Raw genomic sequence first — 25232 nt, 5'->3', positions numbered from 1 at the left:
AGACGTATCCTTAAAAGATAAAGGACTTGAACTGTTGTGATATTCCAGAGGTTTTCTCTTTAAGTTCTTTGTCTTTTTTTCAGGCTTTTGTTTGTCTTGTTGTTTACCTCCCTATTGGGCAGAGCCCCAGGAGGCATGGTGACAGTCTTAGCTTTTCAGAGACTGGGAATTGGCCTAATTTGTGTTATTATTATAGTTATTAATGTGTGTGTTTGGGGGAGAGAGAGGTGAATTATAGATAGAGTGGTGGTCATGCAGTAAATTATCCCAGAACCAGGTATTTAACCTTAAGGTATTTAATAACCTTAACTTTTTCATATTACTATTCCTTCTTTTCCATGTTGGCATCAATCTCCTGACAGTCTGCTTTTGTGTCCTAGGCATATGAGAAAGAGAGCAAAATAAATGCTTTTCTGTTTTTTATTTTCTTCTGAAGAGTAATAAATAAGACTATGTTTTTTGCAATTAGTAGTAGAATATGAAGTCCTATAAAGCAGACTAGGTTATTAAATGTATATCACATAGTTGCTTATGATGCACTATGGCTTAATATAAATTATAGATATGACTAAATGGTAATTAGCAGAGCTAGATCTGTAATTAAATTAAACACTGTTGTACTTCTTTTATGATCTCTTTTTATTTTTATTTATTTTTTTTAAAGATAGAGTGAGAGAGGGAGGGGGGGAGAGAGAGAGAGAGAGAGAGAGAGAATTTTTAATATTTATTTTTTAGTTATCGGCAGACACAACATCTTTGTATGCGGTGCTGAGGATCGAACCCGGGCCGCACGCGTGCCAGGAGAGCGCGCTACCGCTTGAGCCACATCCCCAGCCCCATGATCTCTTTTTAGATTTCTATTACAAAGTAAAAGGAAACCCATAGTTTCACACCCATAGGTGGATGTCTTCATTTTTTGTACCCCAAAATATATTTTTAATTAGGTAAATAATGAGATAAAGTTATTTTCATACAAAGATCCTGAACTCTACTTTCTCTAATCTAAAGGGTAGTCTTGGTGTACAAAGGTTAATAAGTTTCTCATATGGTTTAGGTTTTTTAGTGATCTATTCAGCCAATGTCTCTTTAAATATTCTATAAAAAAGTTTACATCCCAGTCCATAATATTTTATTAATGTAACTATTTCATGTGTTTGATTACATTCTACTTTCCAGACATACTGTTTGAAAGTAATTGGGGTTTCCAACTTGCATCTTAGGTGTTGTTTTCTGGATTTCTCAAGGGCAGAATTGGGGGCTTGACTTTATCTAGAACATAATAGCATATCTTCCTCTTGACCTCTCAGGAGGAAGATATGCTATTATGTCTAAGAGCCATGAATAACCTAGCTGAAGTGCCTGAGAGAAAGAAAGGAGCTAAGAAAAATCTAGACTGACTTCAAGGTGTTTGGCACTATATGTCAAATAGTAAATACAAAAAAAAAAAAACAGCAGCAGCAAGGACAACAACAAATTGTTTGTGGAACAGAACCAGAAAACAAGCTCAGCAATGGACTTTTTTTTTTTTTTTGTATTGTTTTTAATGGTGTGAGGGATTGAACCAGGGCCTCAAACATGCTAGGCAAGTGCTTTACCACAGAGTTATACCCCCAACTCCTCTATTTTTTATTAATAATTTAACTGTGCTTAGCTAAAATTATTTATTTTAAGTTGTGTTTTTCAATTTTTCATTTGTGGTGACTTTCTAAGCTAGCAAGTCGGAGCCAGTTGTAAAGAAAGCAATATTCATACCTCCACTTCTAAACTAGTTTTCAAGGCTAGAAAGGTGTGTGTTTGGAGGAGAGGGAGTGGTGGTCATGCAGTAAATTATCCCAGAATCAGAGTTCCATTGCAAAGCTGTCTAGCAGCTTAGACTGTGAATGCATCTGTAGTTCCCTGAATTTTCTATTCAAAGACTACAATTAATCTGACTAAAAAATGTAGTTTTGGTTTTCATTTGGTACTGGAGATTGAACCAGGGGCACTCTCCCACTGAGCTACATCCCCAATCCTTTTTAGTTTTCATTTTGAGTTGGAGTCTTTCTAAAAATTACTGAGGCTGGCCTTGAGTTTGTAATCCTCCTGCTTTAGCCTCCCCAAAAGCTAGAATTACAGGCTTGCGTCACCACTTCCAGTTCAGAAGTCTTTGATAAGAATCCCAAGAATCTCACTCCTTGACCCATTTTCTATGTCTGATGAAAGAGTTAAGGGATCATCACCTGCTGCATTACAACTTTTATGTTATCTCTAGAAGTGTTTTATTCTTCTTGGAACCTAGTAATTATGTTTTTGTGAGAAGTTATAGTTTTGGAGGTAGATTGCTGGTTTAACATTTTTGTTTAGGTATGTATAATCAGACTGCTTTGGATTGCTGTGGATTGGCTTCAGGATTTGTATTAGTACCTCCTGTTTCAGAGAAAGAGAGAGAGAGAGAGATTGGTGGGGGAAGCAGGGGACAGTTCTGGGGACTGAGTGCCTGAACACTGAGCTACATCCCCAACCCTTTTTGTATTGGATCATGGTCTCACTGAATTGCTTAGGGCCTCACTCAGTGCCCTGGCTGGCCTCAAACTTGCAATTCTCCCACCTCAGCTTCCTGAATTAATGGAATTATAGGTCTGTGCTACTATGCCCAGCCTCACAAATAGATTTGATGTTAGAGTCCTACTCCAAAATGCCATTCTCATTAGCCAACCACCACAATCAGATTAATCCCAACTCTCCTATATCTTTTAAGTAAATTTCCTTCTAGCTAGTCGTACTAAAGCTCCAGAATCATTAGGAATTATAGCATTCCTAAATCTGGATATTTCTTCTTCTCTTTATCCCCATCTGTATTCATGGCTTTTATACCTAAATAATATACTGACTGTTGAATGTTAGATTGGGTGAATGATAGATTGGTAGGAAGCATAGTGGTAGCAGAATATGCCTGAAAAGCTGGGTCTTTCACATCAGTCTTATTTGTTCTGCTATTGAAATTTGGCCCTAATTCTTTTCCACTGGAGACTTTTAAATGAAATAGGAAAAATACAACATACAAAAGACCACTTTTAGCCAAGCACAGTTCATGAGAAAGGTCTTTCATAAGAAATAGAGGAGTAGGAGGTATAACTTAGTGGTAGAGCATGTGCCTAGCATGTGTGAGGCCCTGGGTTTGATCTGAGTACTACAGAAATAAAGAAAAGGAGGGCTGGGGATAGAGTGGTAGAGTGCTTGCCTCACATGCACAAGACCCTGGGTTTAATCCCCAGCACCATTAAATAAATAGATAGATAGTTAGAAAGAAAAGGAAATAGAAAGAGAAAAAAAAAAGAAAGGGAGTATGAAAGAAGAGTAGAGGGGGGAAGAAAAAAATAATTAGAGCTTCTCCTAGGACTAGGTATGGTGTGTGTGTGTGTGTGTGTGTGTGTGTGTGTGTGTGTGTGTTTGTTGGTGTTCTCATCTAAACCACAAATTTGTAATGGAATCATGACCTAGAACTTGAAAGGAAGGACCACAGTCTAATATTTAGAGCCTCTGTACTCTGGCAGCAAAGCATGTGGAACTAGATTAAATACTGAAAGGTACTTATCCTAAATAATCTTGCTACAACTCAGTTACTGCTTTGTCTTCCCCCACAGATGGAGTCCCCTGTCTCCACACCAGCAGTGCTGCCTCTCCACCTTTTGGTGCCAGTGGTCAATAATGACATATCATCTCCCTGTGAGCAGATTATGGTTCGGACAAGATCAGTTGGTGTCAACACATGTGATGTGGCTTTAGCCACAGAGCCTGAGTGCTTGGGCCCTTGTGAACCTGGAACCAGTGTCAACCTCGAAGGCATCGTGTGGCAGGAAACAGAAGATGGTAAGTGCTGTATATGGCTTTCTCACCCCTTCTCAACCTGCTTCTACCAAGCAGCCAATAAGGGCTTATTGCTGTAAATATTGCCAGGTATTTATAAGGAGTCTCATGTGTCAACAGGTCTGCTAGCAATACCCATAGGATGGCAGCAAACCAAACAGAATAGCAGAATCTCATTTATAGAGATTTCCAATGCCAGTATTTGTTTGTTTCTGCAGTGCTGGGAATCACAAGTAAGTAACCACTCTACTGCTAAGCTGTATCCTGAGCCCCCAGTGCCAGTTTGTTAAATTAATTATCTCCCTTTATAACTCTTCAACAGTGTTGGCCCTTGTATTCAGGCAGTCATTTAATAGGTGCTGGCATTGTGATTCAGATTGTATCCACACTCTCCAAACCCCCATAGTGCTGGGGATTGAACCCAGAGCCTTGTGCAAGCAAAGCAAGCACTCTACCAACTGAGCTATATCCCCAGCCCACCTCCCTCTATCATTTATATGGGAGATTTAGGTTATAGATGAAATTTGGGTTCAGGCTTTAAGAAAAAAATAATGGCAGCTGAGAGAGTCAAGAGAATGGAGAACACTCACTCTAAATTGAATTAATCTTGGCTCATTGAAGATGCAGCTTTTGCATTTCCTTTTTTTTTTTTTTGGTATTGGGAATTGAACCCAGGGATACTTGATCACTGAGCTACAACCCCAAGTCTTTTATTTTTTATTTTGAGACAGGGTCTTGCTAAGTTGCTGAGGGCTTTGAGTTTGTGATTTTTACACATCAGCCTCCCAAGTGGCTGAGATTACAGCTGTATACCACCATATCCTGCTCAGCTCTTGCCTTGTTTAACATTTAGTGTAGTCACCTCCTTCCTCCCATTGGTTGCCTCATTGCCCAGCCACCTGTACCACTTCATGCATCTGTCAACTTAATACAGATTTTTATGGGCTGAGTCAACAGGGAAATGTTTACATAGACTTATTTTCAGACATCCACCAAGTCTTTGGCTTGCTGTAAGTTGCTGTTGTCCAAGCCTTCCATCCAGACAGACTTCTTAAGTTTCATTTGCCCTGAGAACAGAGTTTCTGTTTTGGAAATTCATAAGCCTAAAAAAATGAGGGCTGGGTTGTGGCTCAGTGGTAGAGCTTCACCTATCACATTCAAGTCCCTGGGTTCAATCCTCAGCACCAAATATAAATAAATAAATGAATAAAATAAAGGCATTGTGTCAACTACTACTAAAAAATAAAAAAATAAAATGAAATAGGAATGAAAGGTACCTTAGCAGGTAATAGGTAATCAAGATCCCTTGAAAACACTGAGTTTGTGTGATCCAGCTCATTCTCCTGGATTTTTGTTGTTGTTGTTGTTGCTTGTTTGTTTGTTTGATTTTGCAGTGCTTGGAATTGAACCCAGGGTCTTGTGCATGCTAGGCAAGCACTCTACCACTGAACCACATCCCCAGCCCTTTTTATTGTTTATTTTGAGACAATAAGCAAGCTGAATTGCTTAGGGCCTTACTAAGTTGCTGAAGCTAGTTTTGAACTTATGATCCTCCCTGCCTCAGCTTCCCAAGCCACTGGAATTACAGGCATGCACCACCATGCCCAATGCTCCAGCACATTCTTTTTTTTTTTTTTTTTTTTTAAAGAGAGAGTGAAAGAGGGAGAGAGAGAGAGAGAGAGACAGAGAATTTTAATATTTATTTTTTAGTTATTGGCGGACACAACATCTTTGTTTTGTATGTGGTGCTGAGGATCAAACCCGGGCCGCACGCATGCCAGGCGAGCGCGCTACCACTTGAGCCACATCCCCAGCCCAAGAACATTCTTTTAATAAAGAATCGAAGTCCTTGTCAAAGTATATAAAGTATATGTGGTAGAAAGGCTGGGTCTCAGAGTGCCATCATGTCTCTACATTAGTGACAAGACTTTTTTTTTTTTTTTGTGGTGGTGGTGGTGGTGGTATTAGGGAGATTTAATTCAGGGCACTCTACCTCTGAGCTACATGCCTAGCCTAGGCTCTTATTATTTTGAGAGGACCTTGATAAGTTGCCAAGACTAGCCTTAAACTTGTGGTCCTTCTGCCTCAGCCTCCTTAGTTGCTGAGATTACAAACATGTGCTACCATGCTTGGCCACCTGTTAGATACTCTTAATGTTTTCTAGACTTTATTTCAAAGTATTTATGCACAGTTTTCAGTTTTGTTTATAATCATGTAATTCTTCCCACTCCCTACCCCACCCCCACCCACAGAATCAAATCCAGGGCCTGGCACACACTGGCCAAGCATTCTACCACTGAGCTATATCCCTAACCCTAATTTTTCTATTAATGTCTGTCTCTTCCCCTATGTTAGAAATTCTGAGATTGGGGATTTTTTGTGCTCACCATTGGTCCCCCAAAACTTAACACCTGGCTGGACATGGTGGTGCACACTTGTAATCATAGCAGCTAGGGATGCTGAGCAGGAGAATTGAGAGTTCAAAGCCAGCCTTAGCAGCTTAATGAGGTGCTAAGCATCTCAGTGAGAGTCTGTCTCTAAGTACAAAATGGGGCTGGGAATGTGACTCATTACCATGAGTCACTCCTGGGTTCAATCCCTGGTACCAAAAAAAAAAAACAAAAAACTTAACACCTGCCACTTGTAGTGGGCTATCAGAAATAAATTTGTTTGAGCTAGGCATGGTGGCATATGCCTATAATTTCAGTGATTCTAGAGGATGAGACAGGAGGATTACAAGTTTGCGGCCTGCCTCAGCAATTTAGAAAAGTCCTCAACTATAAGATTTTCTGTTCTATTAATATCAGATTTCTCCCACTTAACATATTGTATTTCAAAACTTACCTTCACTTTTTTTTTTTTCCCTTTTCATTCTGTGGGAAGATCTTTTATATAGTGATATGCTCTACTTTTTTTTTTTTTTTCCTTCTTCTTTTTGGACACCTCAAAGGCTCTTCACCTGAATTGTCAGTTGATGAAGGTCTGATTACACTCTACCAACTGAGCTATATCCCCAGTCCCCTTTACATCTCAAAGTAACAGATTTCCTACAACAGTCATTCTCTGAAGATCTATAAGATGCGCGGGGGGGTGGGGGGGGGGGGCTGGAGTTGTGGCTCATTGGCAGAGTGCTTGCCTAGCATGTGTGAGACACTGGGTTTGATTCTCAGCACCACATATAAATAAATTAAATAAAAGGTCCATTGACAACTAAAAAAAAATTTTAAAGATCTATAAGATCTAGGCAGGGGTCGGGGGTGATGGGCTGTAATCACAGCTACTCTGGAGAATAAGGCAGGAGAAGGATTGCAAGTTCAGAGCCAGCCTGGGCAATTTAGTGAGATGCCGTTTCAAAATGAAAAGGATTGGGGATACATACAGCTCAGTGATAAAGTGCTTGCCTAGCATGCACAAGAGCTAGGTTCAATTACCAGTACCAGGAATGGAAGGGGGGGGAGTAAGATCTAGAGTACTAGGTCATTCCTCAAGTTGATCATAAGAACTACATACAAATATTTTTAAAAAAAAAAATTCTAGGCTTTGTGTCTGCACCTGACTTTTTGCACTTCTATCTCTGCCCAGCAAACTATTATTTTCAAAGGGAACAACTTTCCAGCTTAGAAAGAAGCTATGAATGCTTGGCCTCTTGGGGAAAATGGAGGATGCTAAGAGGTTCCTATAGAAAGTAGTTCCTGCAGAGCTGGGACTGGGGCTCAGCGGCAGAGCACTTGCCTAGTACTTGCAAGGCCCTGGGTTTGATCCTCAGCACCACATAAAAATAAAGGTGTTGTGTCCAACTACAACTGAAAAATAAATATTTAAAAAAGAAAAGAAAGGAAATGAGTTCCTGTAGGTTGCTGAGAACAAGTGTAGTGGTCATAGCCTCAGTAATTCCTGGTTTTGGGTTTTATTGGGGCGGGGGGGGCTGGAAGAGGGTTGCTTTGTTTTGTTTTGCCTCCCTGCCCTACCAGTGTTGCTCTTTTTTTCCTTTACTCTCCCTATCTCTCATTTTGAATTTTGCCTTGAAGGCATTTTTTATTTAGTTTTTTTGTAGTTGTAGATGGACAGAATGCCTTTATTTTATTTATTATTGCATGGTGCTGAGTATTGAACCCAGTGCCTCACGCATGCTAGGCAAGCGCTCTGCTGCTGAGCTACAGCCCCAGCCCGCCTTGAAAGCATTTTGAAATTCCTGCAGATTCCATCTCTTTTTAGGGTGTTCATAATTCAGTCAACTCTGCAAAGATCTATCCATGACCAGGTTCAACTTTGGGATTGTTAAGAACACCTAAGGGACTATGCACAGTGGCGCAACTGGGAAGGCTGAGGCAGGAGACTTTGAAATGAGACCAGCCTTAGCAACTTAGTGAGGCCCTAAGCAAATTAGTGAGACCCTCTCTCAAAATAAAAATAAAAAGGGCTGGAGATGTAACTCAGTGGTAAAGTGTCCCTGGGTTCAATCCCCAATACCCCAATCCCAGCCTCTCTAGAAAAACACACCTAAGTGTAACCCAGAATATTTCCCTTGGATTTTTGTTTTGTTTTGATTTTTTTGTTTTCATTGAGATTGATTTTTACCACTGTGCAAGGGTCTGATTCCAGCTGATTTCACTTTGGCCTACCTCACTTCAAATCAAAATATCAAGTACCAAGTCTATTCTAGGTTTACAAGGCTTAATGTTTTTTTTTTTTTTTGTGTGTGTGTGTGTGTGTGTTTTGCCAGGGATTAGAACCCAGGGCAAGCACTCTACCAACTGAGCTACAACCCCAGCCCACAAGGCTTAATCTTTTTTTTTTTTTAATATTTGTTTTTTAGATTTTGGCGGACACAACATCTTTGTTTTTTGTTTTTTTTGTATGTGGTGCTGAGGATCAAACCCAGGCCGCACGCATGCTGGGCAAGCACGCTACCGCTTGAGCCACATCCCCAGCCCACAAGGCTTAATCTTAACCCTGGGCCCTAAATACAAAAAAAAAAAAAAGCCTTAAAGAGGACATATGCTTTTGCTAAGGCAAAATTGCTTGCTGGCATCTGTGGTATTTTAAAGAAAGGCAAAACTGACTTTAGATAAGAATTCCAGGAGGTTCCATGGATTCAGTTTTGTGATAGCAATACTAAAGCCAAAGGTAATACGGTTTACTTTGGCATATATTTTACAGAAGAGTTTGTAATACAGTTGAAGGAGCAGTGGAGTGAAAATCAAGCGATTTCTGTACCTCTGCCACTATCATTGTGACCTTGGCTTTTATTTTAAAAGTTTACCAACACTAGGCTGCATGTATTATATCTAATATATTGAAAACCCCATCGGGGGGCTGGGGATGTGGCTCAAGCGGTAGCACGCTCACCAGATATGCATACGGCCCAGGTTCGATCCTTAGCACCACATACAAACAAAGATGTTGTGTCTGCCGAAAACTAAAAAATAAATATTAAAAAAAAAAAGAAAACCCCATCGGGCCAGGCACCTTGGCGCATAGCTGTGATCCTAGCTGTTCGGGAGGCTGAGCCCCGAGGATTTCAAGTTCCAAGCCTCAGCAATGTAGCAAGGCCCTAAGCGATTTAGTGAAGGATCTCAAAATAAAAAATAAATAAAAAGGAGTGGGAATGTGTCTCAGTAGTTAAGCGCCTCTGGGTTCAATCCCCAGTACCAAAAAAAAAGAAAACCCCATCAGACAATTTAATATTGTAGTGTTTGTGTGTGTATTCTCAGATGAAAAGAACAGTGATTGTGTCAGAAGGTGAAGAGAGAGGGTGAGTAGCTGACATGACATCTAAATAGTCCAGGAAGACTTCTGTATACTCTGACCCCTGTTACCCAGGAAAACATTTGGTCCTGCTTTAAATTGTGGATGAGCACCGCTCTTTGGTCTGTGGTTGTTGTTTTCTTATTATCAGAGTAATAGGCAGTTTGCTTAAAAAGAAGTTAGTTTGTCCTTGATAGCTCTGATGAGCAACTGCCCCAGTGATTCTTCATCCTTATCTAATTGCAGATCCTGACTGTGGGTCTTTATCCTTCTCTCTAAAGGGAAGGGTCTCTCCATTAATCTTATTTCATGAAAATGGTAACCTTGGTAGTTCCCTATGGTTTATTCTGTTGATTCTGATGTAGGAGAATACGTGTGTGAACTGTGAAATATCTGATTTTAGATATTTGTACTGGAAAAATGAGGTGGTACTCAGCTACTGGCTTTTCTTATAGGCTATACTTAATGCCCTTTTACCTTCAGTCTCACCTCAGCACTCACCTAGAGAGAGATGCTGCACTGGGACCAAGCTTTCTCAGCTGCTTAGCCAGATGCACACTAGCCTAACTTCTGCAGAAAGAGCGCTACCAATAGCATGGTCATAAAGAGTCTAGCAGCCATTGTCTGGCACCACAGATCTTCATAGCAACAGACTACCACATGGCAACAGCAGCCACACAAAGGAAACATTAGGGAAATCAATACCTACTTTTTCCTACCCCTCCCCCATCAAAAAACAGGAGCCAACACATTCTTCCCACCTAGCAGTTTACTCCCAGGGGGTGCTTTAAGGTATGATGTGTTTATATACCCTTGGTGGATTATGTTATCTGCCCACTGTCATATATTCAAATACCGAAGCCCTAAGGAAAATTTTCAGTCACAGTTTTTTTTAAGTTTCAGATTACAAAATGGATTAATCTCTAAGGAAAAGAGATGTATGTACTCTTTGTGCTTTCTCACCCACTTCTCATCCCCTCCCTCCCAGGGACAGCAAAGCAGAGTGGCAGTACAGGTGACCAGGCTGTGGACTTGCCAGACAGGGAAGGTTGTTTCAAAATGAGATCTTTTGATATTTCAGTAACAAAATCCTTGCAGGCCTATTTTGTTACTAATAACATCCTTTAATAAATAATTGTGTTCCTGATACTTATGCATGAACTCAGGTACAGTAGATACAGTTATGGTTTGACTTGGGATTAATCACTATGCTGTAGATAATTTAGCTTTCATGTATGATTCCAAGGGGAAAGGGCCCCATTTGATGGCCTTGGTGTTTTCCTGCCCTGTCAAATGGTCATTTTACTAGTTTGGGCCTTAGTTTCCTCATTGTACAAATGAGGAATTTAGATTTAGGAGCTCTGTTGTCCTGTCCTTGTAGAACCCTCTGTTTCCTCCCATATGCTGTTGCATTAGCTCTGATATTTCCACTTCTGTATCATTGTGTGGGAGAGAAGAGGGATTGTCTTTGTTAGTCATTGGTTGTGACGAGATGTGGAAAATGTAGGACTCTCTGGTCACAGAGTGTACACAGCTAAAAACAGGTCCTGGCCCTGCCTTGGTTGATAAAGCTGCTGTAACAATGATGGGCACAAATTTGCAAATTAGCCTTGGCTCCCACGGCAGTAGTTTTAGACCAGTTCAGGCAGAGATTTGCTCCCAGGTTGCTGCTACTGAGGCTCCCACTGCCTATAAACGATACCAGTGAGAACTAACATTCTCTTATATTTTCTTTCTTTCCCTCTCTCTCTCTCTCTCTCTCTCTCTCTCTCTGAAACAAGGGGCTGTTTTCCACCTCTTCTGATACCTTATTATCCAGTCTCCCTCAGGCTTTACAGAACAAAGAAATCACGGGGCATCAACTTTATAATTTAAGCAGCAGGAGATAATTTCACCAAATAGGGTGGGTAGGTAGTTGATTCTTCCTGGCATGAGGTGGCATTGTTAAATGGCCTTGTATTTTGTCTGCTGGGTTTAGGCTTTGTTAGGCCTATTCAGTCCTCTCTGTTTTTTGAGTTAAATTATAGTGGCAAACTAGGCCCATGTATTTTCAGAAGAGTAGAGATTAGAAAAACATGGAAAGTATGTCATTTATAGGTCCTTTTACTTGCTAATTGCTTTAGGAATTTTTCAAAATTCACTATCCCTATGTTTACTCCTCCAAGATCCTTTAATTCCCTCAGTTGCTGCCTTCACAGTCTTCTCCATAGCAACAAACGATATGACAAAAAGGCTATTCGAGGAATTGAATAGGCACTCTTCCCAAGTTGTACTGTTATTTTCTCTTTAAGATATCTTAAAAAAACCAAAAAGACTATCAAATAATTTTCTACCTTCATTGAACTCATAATCAAATGAAACTTTTAACCCTAAACTAAGCCTGTTTCATATCTGACTGATTATCTCGACCTTTTAAAAATTTCCCATATTGTGTGCATGTACAAATAAATGTGTAACAACAAATCCTATCATTGTGTACAACTATAATGCACCAATAAAAAATATGTAAAAAAAACCTTCCCCAATCATTCAGTATACTTGAAATACTGTGCATTTTCCCTTTTAAAATTCAAGCTTCCTTCTGCTTTTTAGCTCTGTCCTTAAAATCATATTTAAAATCTCCCAGAATCAAGTATCAGTGTAGAGAAAGAATGGATGAACAAAGTAGAACCCTCTGCCCCCCCTCCCACACACACACACCCACACCCGCCATATGCTGTTGCATTAGATACTAGACTAGTCTGCTGACCTGGAGGTTGGGCAGGCTGCCTAAAATATGTCATCTCAAGCCAGCATCTCAAGCTGATCCTGGCACTGCCTACTTTATCATCCTCTCTTTCACTGATCTATAGGATTCATAAACCCAAAGGTGTTCTGATTTGTTTATGATAATCAGGCTTTTTTTCCTTTTTTTTTTTTTTTTTTGGCGAGGAAGCTACCGGGGATTGAACTCAGGGATACTCAACCACTGAGCTGGGATTACAGGCATGTACCATTGAGTCCAGCTTGTTAATAGGTCTTACTGAATAATAATATAAATATATTCATGAGTCATAAGTGTACAAGTCATCGAATTTTCAGAGTGAACATACCATGTTACCAGCACCTAGATAAAGAAAGAAATATTGTCAAAATCCCAGAAGCTCTTTTGTGCCTCCCTTCCAATAGTCTGTTTATTTTCCTTTTTTTAATTGATTTTATTTCTTTAAATACATGACAGCAGAATGTATTATAATTTTTATTACACATATAGAGCAGTTTTTCATATCTTTGTATAAAGTATGTTCACACCAATTCATGTCTTTATACATGTACTTGTTTTTTTTGCATTATAATTCTTATTACACATATACCACAATTTTTCATATCTCTGTTGTATTTAAAGTAGATTGACACCCAATTCAAATCTTCATACATTTACTTTGGATAATGATGACCATCACATTCCACCATCCTTGCTAATCCCCTGCCTCTTTCCTTTCCTTCCCTCCCCTCTTCCCTATCTAGAATTCATCTATTCTTCCCATGTTCCCCCTCCCTACTCCACTATGAGTCAGCCTCCTTATATCAGAGAAAACATTCAGCATTTGGTTTTTTGAGATTGGCTAACTTCACTTTGCATTATCTTCTCCAACACCATCTATTTACCTGCAAATGCCATGATTTTATTCTTTTTTATTGCTGAGTAAAATTCCATTGTGTGTATATATACCACATTTTTTTTTTATCCATTCATCCATTGAAGGGCATCTAGGTTGGCTCCACAGTTTAGCTATTGTGAATTGTGCTGCTATAAACATTGATGTCGCTGAGTCCCTGTAGTATGCTGTTTTTAAGTCCTTTGGGCATAGTCTGAGGAGAAGGATAGCTGGGTCAAATGGTGGTTCCATTACCAGTTTTCCAAGGAATCTCCATACTGCTTTTCATATTGGCTGCACCAATTTGCAGTTCCACCAGCAATGTACCTTTTTCCCCACATCATCGCCAACACTTATTGTTGTTAGTCTTCATAATAGCTGCCATTCTGACTGGAGTGAGATGATATCTTAGAGTAGTTTTGATTTGCATTTCTCTTACTGCTAGAGATGATGAGCATTTTTACATATATTTGTTGATTGATTGTATATCCTCTTCTGAGAAGTGTCTGTTCAGGTCCTTGGCCCATTTGTTGATTGGGTTATTTGTTTTTTCAGTTCTTAGCTTTTTGAGTTCTTTATATACCCTAGAGATTAGTGCTCTATCTGATGTGTGAGGGGTAAAGACTTGCCCGCAGGATGAAGGCTCTCTGTTCACCTCACAGATTGTTTCTGTTGCTGAGATAAAACTTTTTAGTATGATTCCATCCCATTTATTGATTCTTGGTTTTAATTCTTGCACTATAGGAGTCTTATTAAGGAAGTTGGGGCCTATTCCCACATGCTGAAGATTAGGGCCTACTTTTTCTTTTATTACAAGCAGAATCTCTGGTTTAATTCCTAGGTCCTTGATCCATTTTGAGTTAAGTTTTGTGCATGGTGTTTAATATGAGTTTAATTACATTTTGTTGCATATGGATTTCCAGTTTTCCCAGCACCATTTGTTGAAAATGCTATCTTTTCTCCATTGCATGTTTTTGGCACCTTTATCTAATATAAGATAACTGTAATTTTGCGGGTTAGTTTCTGTGTCCTCTATTCTGTACCATTGGTCCACCAGTCTGTTTTAGTGCCATCTTCCAGTAGTCTTAACAACACCCCCACTCCCCAATCAGTTCTGACCTCTGTCATCAGATTTGTGTAATTCACTTTGAACATTGCATAAATAAAATCATTACAATGTGTACTTTTTAAATCTTGGAGCTATACTCACCATTAAACTAGCAGGATTCATCCATGTTGTTGCATGTACTTAACTTTGTTTATTCTCATTATAGTAGTTTGTTTGTTGTGGGGTTTTTTGTTGTTGTTTGTTGTTATTGTTGGTTGGTTTTTTTTGTTTTGTTTTATTTGTTTGTTTGTTTGTTTGTTTTTTGGTACCGGGGATTGAACTCAGAGGCATTTTACCACAGAGCTACATCCCCAACCCCTTTTGCTTTTTATTTTTGAGACTGGGTCTCACTAAGTTGCCAAGACTCTCCTCAAATTTGAAATACTCCTTCCTCAGCTTCCCAAATCACTGGGATTACAGGTGTGTGCTATCACTCCTAGCAATTGCCTATCTTTTTATATTCTGTTATGAGTCCTGGGTCAAATATATGTATTATAAATATCTTTTGTGTCTCACCTTTTCTATTAATTGTATAATTTCATGAATAGAAGTTCTGCATTTTTATGTAATCTAGTTCGTCTTTTGTTTTATTGTTGGTAGTTTGGGGTTCTGTTTAATAAAATTTTTTCTATTCTATGATAATAAAGATATCCTATGTTTTTTCTGAGATACTTGTTTTTCCTTTTATATTTAGATCCACAGTTTATCTGGAATTGATTTTTGATTAAGGTGTGACTTGAGTCAAGGTTTTTTGTTTTTTTTTTTTCATGTGGATATTTAATTGCTGCAGCATCTATTGAAAAGACCATCCTTTCCCCCACTGAACAGCAGAGTCATATTTCTCAATCAGAGGATATGTGTGGGTTTATTTTTTAATTCTCTTCTGTTCCTTTAATTCTTTTGCCTATTCTGTCAATAATACATTGGTTTAACTCTATACCTCTATAAATCTTGATATCTAGTAGTGTAAGTCCTCCAGCTTTGTTGTACTTCCTCAAGATTGCCTTGGGGCACTTGGCCTTTTGCATTTCCACAAAAATTGTAGGATCAACTTGTGAATTTTTTTTTATGAAAAAGGCATGCTAAGATTTTGATTAAAGTTACATTGAAACCACAGATTATTAGAATCAAAGTTTATTATTTTACTTAAGCTAGTGTTAAGTGAGAGAAAGTTGGGGGAAAGGAGAATCAAAGCAACTCACTAATAGCACTTAGAGAGCCTTTTAAAATATATGCTACCTCTTCCAACCCTCATAATCTAAAACATTGGGCATGTTTACTGTGAAAAACCTCCCCAGGAAATTACCATTTGCAGACTGGTGATGTAGCTTAGTGGTAGAGCGCTTATTGAGTATGCACAGGGCCCTCAGAACGAAGGAAGGAAGGGAGGGAGAAAGGAAGTTGGTGCTGCCATTACCACTATTCTCTATATACCCTACTTGAGAACCACTGATCTAGACTGCAATTTAGCAATGAAGCTAGTTAAGATAAAAATTTGAGTGATTTAATCAACACTAGGTCTGAATATGGTGTTATATTAATTTCCTAGAACTACTGTAACTGAGTACCAGAAGCTGACTGCTTAAAACCACAGAAATTTATTATCTCTCAATTCTGGAGGCTAAAAATCTGAAATCAAGGTGTTAGCAAGGTGGCTCGTGGGGAGAGATCTTCCTTGCTTTTGATGTTTGCTGGTAATCCATTGTGTTCCATAGCTTGTAGATGGATCATTTGGTTACATAGCTATCTTCTCTGTGCATGTCTATGTCCAATTTCCACACATCCGCCTTTTTTCCAGTGGTGGAGATATTGAACCCAGGGGTATTCTACCACTGAGCTATATCACAAGCCCTTTCTATTTTATATTTTGAGACAGGGTCTCTCTAAATTGCCTAGGCTGGCCTTGAATTTATGATCCTCATGCCTCAGCCTCCCAAGTCAGTGGGATTACAGTTGTGTGTCATCACACCCATCTTTTTTTTTTTTTAATTTATTTTTTAGTTTTAGGTGGGTACAATATCTTTGTTTTATTTTTATGTGATGCTGAGGATCAAACCCAGAGCCTCACACGTGCTAGGCGAGCACTCTACCACTTGAGCCACAACCCCAGGCCCACCATACCCATCTTAAATGTCACCCTTTTATTTATAAGGATACCGTTATATTAGATTAGGACAGATCCAAATGATCTTATTTTAAAGCCAGTCTGGGTAAAAGAGCATTTTTATCCTCAGACTGGGTAAAAGAGCATTCATCCCCAGACCCCAACTATTATTGGGTTCCTCTTTCTGTGTTACTGTTTCCCCTTCTTTGGCACTGAGAGCCAAAAGGTGCTTCAGTTCTGCTCTGTTAACAGACCTGAAACTACCAAGGAGAGATTTCCAGAAAGGAAAACAGGCTGTACCTTTCACAGCCTGTGGTTGAGGAAGGCTAGAAAGAAAAAGTGCCTAGCCAGCCTTAGGCATCTTGTTATCCCTAGGTCTTCCTTCTAGGTCATAAAGCAGTAAAGCTGTGGACATTGTGATTCCATCTCAACCTGGGAGGTATTTCCTCAAAACTGAGAATATGAACCTTCTTATTTCTAGTGATTTTCAGACCAGGATTCCAGCTGAACCTGATGACCTCTGCTGATCCACCTTCTCCAGCCATGGCTACAAGTATGTGGTTATCTCAGCAAGAGGAAAGGGAGGATGAACCATTTAAGGGTGTAGTGAACCAGACTTTATTGCACTGTTTTACAGTTTCCATGGTGCAAGAACTTATAATGGGAAGAGGAACTGTATCAGATCTTGAGCATTCCTCTGCAGCCTCCCCCTTCCCCACAGTCTGGACATGGAATAGTTTACATTTGATGGAGGTTACACCTTGGCCTTACTTCTTTAATCCTATAACAGTTCTTTTTCTCCTTATAATGCCAGATCTAGCTAGGTATGGTGGCCCATGCCTGTGATTCCAACAACTCTGGAGGCTGAGGAGGAGGATTGGTAAAGCGCCCTTAGGTTCAATCCCCAGTACCAAAAAAGAAAAGGGGAGGAGGGGAAGACATTCACACACACCTAACCATTCCCCAGATTGGTACTTGCCTTGATAATGGTTTCAATTGGCTATTTTCTTTTGTCTAAAATTCTATAGAAAGACAATACCATTCTCCTGTGAAAAGATTGCAGGATAAATGTTGGTTACCTTTGTGCTTTCTTTGGCTTATTCAATCCCAGAAGATCCCAGAAATAAGGGCTGTGAGATTGTTTCCTGTCAGTGGCAGACTTGAAGGCAGAATAATTTGAAGACATCATTTTCTCTGTCAGTGTTCCTAAATTTTGCTGCACATTAGAATGTTGGAACAGGAACAAGGATTTTAAAATCCTGATGCCCAGGTTTCACTCAATTAAATGATATCAGAATTTCTGTGGGTGGGAGTCAGAAGTCAATATTTTTTGTTTTTTAATGGATCTTCAGGTGTTTCCATTCTGTAACAAAACATCATAGTTTCTCCATAGGTTTCGAACATTTCTGGTTTGTTTTAATACTGCAAATTAAACCCAAGGGTGGTTTTCTGCTGAGGTATATCCCCAGCCCTTTGTTTGCTTATTTGTTTATTTGTTTTGTTTTTGAGACAGCATCTCACCAAGTTACCCAGTCTGGCCTCCTCGAACTTGAGATCCTCCTGCCTCAGCCTCCCAAATTGCTGGGATTATACACATGCACCACTGGGCATGGCAGCTTCAGACATTTCTGTGGAAAACTATCCCAGATTGCTTTGTTGCATCATCTGAGAGATTTATATTTGTAATGTTAATAAAGGACTCATAGCAAAGGTTCTCTTGGGAAGTACTCTCTCTAAAGAAATAATAACCACTTTTCTGCCTTGGATTTTTGGTTTTAGAAGATCCATATATAATTTGCTTCTTCCCTATAGTCAAATCAGTCAGATCCATGACTTGAAGATGAATAAGGTTTACCAGGATAAATAGGATTCAAAACCTAGAAATGGGGCTGGGGTTCTGGCTCAGCAGTAGAGCATTAACCTGGCACGTGCAGGGTGTTGGGTTCAATCCTTAAAAATAAAATCACATAAAAATAAATAAATAAAATGTAGGTATTGTATCAACTACAACCAAAATAAATATTTAACACCGCCTCCTAGAGATGTTGCTGTTAAACTGATTTGAGGTTGTGCCTGCATGAGATCTGGCAGGCTTTACGAATTTATTGTGTGGCAGAAATCTTCTAATAATTTTCATTGTGGTAGACAAACTTGGAACTAGAGTTTTCCCTGAAGTATGGCTATTTTTACCAAAGTTTCTAATATTACCCCATGGCAAACCTGTAAAAAATGAATAGTTCTCAGATAATAACTGTACATAATTTAAGAAGAAAATCTTACCTAGTTCAAGAACCACAGATGGTCCTAGTTTTTCTAGTCTCTTCATTTCTGAAGGCTACTCACTCTTTTGAATTTCTAATCTTTAAAAAATATTTTTAGTTGTAGATGGATAAAATACCTTTATTTTGTGTATTTTTTTTTTTTTATTTGATGCTAAGGATTGAACTCAGTGCTTCACACGTGCTAGGCATGTACTCTACCACTGAGCCACAACCCCATCGAGTGAATTTCTAATTATATTTACACTATCCCTACATCTCTGATTGGAACTTTTGTCCTGTAATAAACAGTATATTCTCCAAGGTTAAATATTAGACAATAACATGCTGGAGATCAGCTATGGGAAGTAAAATAAGTCCTACATTCCCCGGTTGAGGCTTTTGCAGAGATAATAATACCCAGAGTTTAAACAAGCCTTCCTTACAGGCATTCTCTTTGCATTCTCTCTCCATTCTAGCCAGTTTCCTGCAGCATAACTTGCTTCAAGCCAAGATCCAGCTTTATGTATAGGTTCCAGAAACTATGAATGACTTATTTTCATCTGATCTCTTCTTCTACCTCTGTCTCAAAAGAGGACTGGAAAACCTGAAACTATTATTGACTGGGAATGGAGCAAATGGAATTTGTTGCAGTTGTATCCTCCTCCTTTTTGCTCCAGCTTCTAACATCAGCAGACAAACATGTCGGTTGTTCTTTAGAAAAAAACTGGGACTACAAAGAATCTATTAACAGGTTTCTGATCATTTAGTGCTGGCTAGAAGGATTTGGCCATTATAAGAAGTATGAGGAGAGTAAAAAGTACTAGGAAAGCAAATAGGAAAATACAAATGATAACATCTTTCTATAGAGTAGGGCCATATTGAACAATTTGGCATCATTGTAGTGTGTCAGCAACAACTATTAATGTTGATGGTTACTTACTCACATTAGCACTGGATATTAAGCTGAGTGCTTTTTATTTCTCTGACCAAGCTAAGGAAATAGAGCTTTCAAGGAAACCTTTTCTGAGGTGAAAAGCTTTTTTTTTTAAAGAAGAAGAAAAAGAAATAGGAAATAGGTATTTTATAACAAATGATGGATCCCTAGTCCTTTTTATATTTTATTGTGAAACAGGGTCTTCCCAGGCTGGCCTTGAACTTGTGATTCATCCTGTCAGGTCATTGAGACTACAGGCATGTGCCACTGTACCCAACTCAAAACAGTTTAACACAGTGGCTAACAAAGTCTGTTTTTAAGTATCCACATTCCTCCTCTGACTGGACTGTAACCTAGTAGAGGTCAAAATATGCATAATGAGCCTGGTGTGCTGGCTCATACCTGTAACCCTAGAAACTCTTGAGGCTGAGGCAGAAGGATCACAGTTCAAGGCCAGCCTTGGCAACTTAGTAAGGTCTTGGCAATTTAGCAAAACCCTGTTTCAAAATGAAAAGTAAATAGCACTGGGGATGTAGTGGTAAAGTGCACCTGGGTTTAATCCTTAGCACCAAAAGAAAAAAGAAAGTATAATGATAATAAAAACAAAGCTATCCACAGGTTCAAGACTACATCAGTTCTGCTTACCATCCTATAGATAGTGTTACAGGGCATTTATATAGTATCCAGTTTAAACTAAAAAGCAAAAGAAAATAAACAAACAAAAAATCTTAGCAAGAGTTCTTTGGCCCCAAACCATTTTATATGTTTTATGCAGTTTACAATTGACCTCTAAGACTCACATCTTAAGTCAGAAACTCTGGTAAGGGGATTTTATTTCCCAAGTAGGATGACAGGTGTATGCCACAATGTCTGGCTTCAGCCCTGTTACTTTTTAAAAATGGAAAGTAAAGTGTTGGAGAGGATATGGAATATTCAGAACTCTTATGGATTTCTGGTTCAAGTGTAAAATGGTGGGGCCATCATGAACAAGTTTGACAGTTCTTCAAAAGTTAAACATATAATTAACCTATGATCTAGCAATTCCACTCCTAGATACATATCCAAAAGAATTGAAAACAGATATTCAAACAAAAACTTTTATGTGAATCTTCAAAGCAGTATTATTCACAACAGCCAAAAGGTAGAAACAATCCAAGTGTGCATCCCCAGATGAATGGATAACATTCAATGGAATATTATTCAGAAATAAAAAAGAAATGAAATTCTAATATATGCTACAGTATAGTTAAACCTTGAAAACAAATGTTAAGTGAAATAAACCAATCACAAACGGCCATGTATTCTGATTTTCCACTTATTTGAGATATTCGAATGGGTGAATTTACTTAGAAAGTAGATAAACCAGGTACATTTATTACACACACCTGTAATCCCAGCAGCTCTGGAGGTTGAGGCAGGAGGATTGAAAGTACAAAGCCAGCCTCAGCAAAAGCAAGGTGCTAAGCAACTCAGTGATGCCCTGTCTCTGAATAAAATTCAAAATAGGGCTGGGGATATGGCTTAGTGGTTGAGAGAAAGTAGATAAAATACTAGGGGCTAGAGAGCAGAGGAAGTTACTGCTTTTGGGAGAAGACAATGTAAATCACAAAGAAGAAAGTAATATATCAACCAGATAAATAGTATAGTTTTTTTGTTGTTGTTGTTTGGGGGGGGGGGTAGTACTAGGGATTGAACCAAACCCTCAGTGGTAGTGATACTCTACCACTGAGCTTTTTAAAAATTTTTTGAGACAAGGTCTCACTAAGTTGCTGAGGCTAACCTGGAACTTGTGTTCTTCCTGTCTAAGCCTCCTAAGTCACTGGAATTACATGGCCACATTTTGTGTTCTACAATAATAACTTGGCAGCTTTGAACTTCTGAGTTTCTGACCCCTCTCCATTGCTGCTTTCTATCCTCTTGCTGCTTTTGCTCACTTTGACATTTCTTTTTTACTTCTATGTCGTTTACTCTACCTATCTCTGCCTCCCATCAGTCTGAAGTTTTATTGCTGCTTCTCTTTTCTGGTAGAAAGCAGTCAAGCAAAATCAATAACCTGTTTTTCAGCCAAAAGTAAACTTATACTTGTTGATATCTTTCAGTTTTATCCACAATTTTATTCTCTAAGTGCAGTACATAGAACCTTTTATGTTTTACACTTGGACTTATGAACTTCTGAGAACCAAGAAAGTATATTCTCATCTTGTGAAGCAGCATAGTTAAAAATACAGACGTTAGTTTAGAGTCGGACTGATTTGCATTCAGATCTTGGCTTTGCATCTTGTTTAGGTATCTAACACAAAAGAACAGATATCAACTCTTCTTTAGCCTGATTATTTTAAACTAGGAAACCAGGTTATTGCAAAAGGTACCTGTTAATGTAAGGGATTAGACAGGAGCAATGAGCCACTGCTCAGCTCCTCTTCAATGTGTGGGGTTCCCCAGCCAGTTCAACACTGGCATTGGAGGGGAAAGACTATAATAAAAGCTGTCAAGAGGACTGTGCAAATCAGACACAGGGGTACATGCTTGTAATCTTAGCTTCTTTGGGGGCTGAGGCAGGAGTTTTCTAAGTTTGAGTCAGTCTCGGTTTAAAAAAAAAAAAAGCATGAAGAGACTGGGGATGTAGCTCTGTGTTACAGTGCTTGCCTAGCATGTACCAGACCTTAGGATTCAATCCATAGTATTATAAACAAACAATCAAAGAGAAGAAAGAAAGCAGACAAAAACAAGGAAGAAAAGGAGAGAGGGAGAGACAACATAAGATGACCAAAAGGCTTGGAGGCTACTCTGGGAAATGATAGCTGGTGGAGAATGCCTAGGTAGAGGTTTTTCAGAGGTGCTGTTCTGGACCCCTATGCTATAGTTTTGTGTAAATTGCTCCCCTCTTGGGGAGGAAGTAGAAATGTTCTATTTCTATTCATTTATTATGAATAATAATACTGTTATTCCAACTCTGTGTACTAGAAATTCAGTTATTGAGAAAGTTTTTGAAAAGTCATGAGTCAACCCCATTCCCCAGTTTACATTTTTGTATCATTTATACCATATTACTTAAATACTACAAATTTGTGTAAGTTTGTGTGGAATTTGTGCAATATTGTTTTCCAGCTGTGTTTCCTACTTGGAAACCAGGGCTTACATCTGGCTCCAGATGCCCAATATAACAGAGCTGAGGGTAGCTACTATAAAGTACAAACAATAGGTGCACACCTGTAATTCCACGACTCAGAAGGCTGAGGCAGGAAGGATTGTAAGTTTGAGACCAACTTCAGCAGCTTAGCAAGGCCCTAAGCACTTAGTGAGACCCTGTCTCAAAATAAAACATAAAAAAAAGGGCTGGGGATGTGGCTCTGGTTAAGCACCTTTGGTTCAATCCCCAGTTCCAAAGAAATAAAACAACGTACAAACAATTGTATGTAATTTTGTTTTAAATATGTCTTTAAAAACTTATTACTAGTCTTTCAAGAACCCTCATTTCCTTAGGCTGGTTGGAATATTCATTCTCTACCCTATGCATCCTGTGATCTTATGGATTAGTAGAGGTAATGATTGCTTATGACAATGTTTTCTGCTTTATCATAGAGTTTTTCTTGTTTACTGCATTCTAGATTATAAACTTTCTGGAAGTAAGAGACAAATTTATTCAATCCCACTTCCCCACTCTCAAACACATGCAAATAGAATATCACTTTGACTTAGTAGCGTTTTGTAATTAAGAGGTTACTAAGGTTTGCATTATCTGTGGTTTTAATTTCTTAGTAATGTTCAGAATTTCACACTCTCCTAGACTGGGAGCCAAAAGACTATAAAATTGGTAGCAGAGCCATCAGGGTGCTAATGAGTTATAAATTGCCCTTACTTTTAAATGTTAAAGGAAATTTTACTTACAGATGATGATATGGCTACTTCAGCTTTACCTAGAGGAAAGTCTAAAAATATTTACAGTACTGTTTTACAACTTCACATCAGTTCATTTATATCTAGACATCCCATCCTTTTTTTACTGTCATAATATGTCACTCAGCTATTCAGCCAAACTTTACTTTCTTCCTTATCTAATAGGAGTATGTTGTCTGTGTGTTAATTTCAACTAAGTTGTAAGATGCATGAGAATAGATTGGGATCATGTCTTTTTTAAGTTTTAGTTGGACACAATGTCAGATCAGGCTGGGCAGGCAGCAGCCAAAGTTGGCAGATTTAAAAGGGCCGCTGAACAGGCTTTATTGAGATATCACCCGGTTGGAACTCGATCAGACCCACAGAGGGGACAGGGGAAGGGTCTGAGGAGAAACCGAGTGGAAGCTCGACTGGACTGGACTTTTATGGGGCTTACAGCAGGAAGGGAAGGGCTTGGGACAGGAAAAGGTATCTCTAGGGTCCCTTGCCCCCTTGGAGTTGGTCAGGGGAGTTGGCTGAACTCCAGGATTGGCCAGGGGGTCCTGCTGATTGACAGGCGTTAGTCAGGAGATCTGGCTGATTGACAGGCGTTTCCGATGGCATCTGATTGATGTTCAAAGCAGCGCGGGCTGCTTTGTTCTAAGTTGCCACTAAGTCGCCACCAAGTCGCTGCCACCGACCTAACATTCCAGCCTTTTTGGTGATATAGGGCTGCGAATTTCGTCTGGCTACTTCCTGCTTGTTTAGGGGCGTAGTAGGTGGGGGAGTGGCTTGTAGGTTCAGTGGGGAGGCAACTGTAGGGGTGTAGGAGCATCTGGTTGTAGGTCACTCTGGCAATTTCACTCGCGCTTTCCAGCGAACCTGAGAAGGCAGGGAGCAATCATTAGTAGAAGCCCTATTACTAAAATAGGAGTGAGAATGGGAGTCAGCCACGCAATAAGGGTTGAATTTAGCCAGCCTGGCCAGGGGTCATTTGATGGTTGCTGTTTAAGCCTTTAACCCAAACTACGGAGGGTGTCAACATTCTCTTCGACCAATCCAGTTTCATTGATATAATAGCAGCATTCTTCTTTCAGGAACAGACAGGTTCCTCCTTTATTTGCTGTGAGGAGGTCTAGAGGTTGACGGTTCTGCAATGAACACAATATCTTTTTTTTTTTTTTTTTAGATATTTTATTTACATTTAAAAAATCAGTTTCCTTTGTAAAAACTCTTTTTTTAGAACAATTTGGAGAGAAAACAAGAGTAGTTTTATGGAGAACTAATTCTCATCTATCTAATATTGTCCAAAGATTTAGCATTTTTGTGGTGTCTTCTTTTTAACAACAACAAAAAAATAATAATAAATTTTTTTCAATATCTTTATTTTACATTTATGTGGTGCTGAGAATCGAACCCAGAGCCTCGTGCATGCTAGACGAGCACTGTACCACTGAGCCACAACTTCAGCCCCTAAAAAAGTAAATTTAAATACATGAAATCAAACCAATAATGTACATAGTATCCATTTTATGAGAATATAAACAAAAAGCCAGGTGCAGTAGCACACACCTGTAAACCCAGCTGCTTGGGAGACTGACATAAAAGGAAAAAAAATTCAAAGCCAGCCTAGGAAACTTAGCAAGACTCTGTCTCAAGATAAAATAAGGAAGGCAAGGATATAGCTCAGTGGTAGAGTCCCTAGGTTCAATCCCTA

General features: G+C 39.0%; 1 protein-coding gene across 3 annotated transcripts in view; it reads left to right on the top strand.

Annotated features, from left to right (window-relative positions):
• Znf609 (zinc finger protein 609) overlaps positions 1 to 25232 on the top strand; it is a 193473-nt gene that overhangs the window by 138111 nt on the left and 30130 nt on the right. For all 3 annotated transcript variants that reach the window (XM_046426676.2, XM_046426677.2, XM_058573290.1), the window contains exon 3: positions 3624 to 3849. In XM_046426676.2, coding sequence (XP_046282632.1) covers positions 3624 to 3849 — 226 coding nt within the window. The remainder of the gene's footprint in view (positions 1 to 3623; positions 3850 to 25232) is intronic.

This window comes from Marmota monax, unplaced genomic scaffold (genome assembly GCF_021218885.2).
Source record: "Marmota monax isolate L192 unplaced genomic scaffold, Marmota_monax_Labrador192_F-V1.1 WCK01_AAM20220418_F8-fsc00078, whole genome shotgun sequence".
NCBI classification, from domain to species: Eukaryota; Metazoa; Chordata; class Mammalia; order Rodentia; family Sciuridae; genus Marmota; species Marmota monax.
Note: the sequence above shows the minus strand (reverse complement) of the source record. Positions and strands in the feature narration are given on the sequence as shown.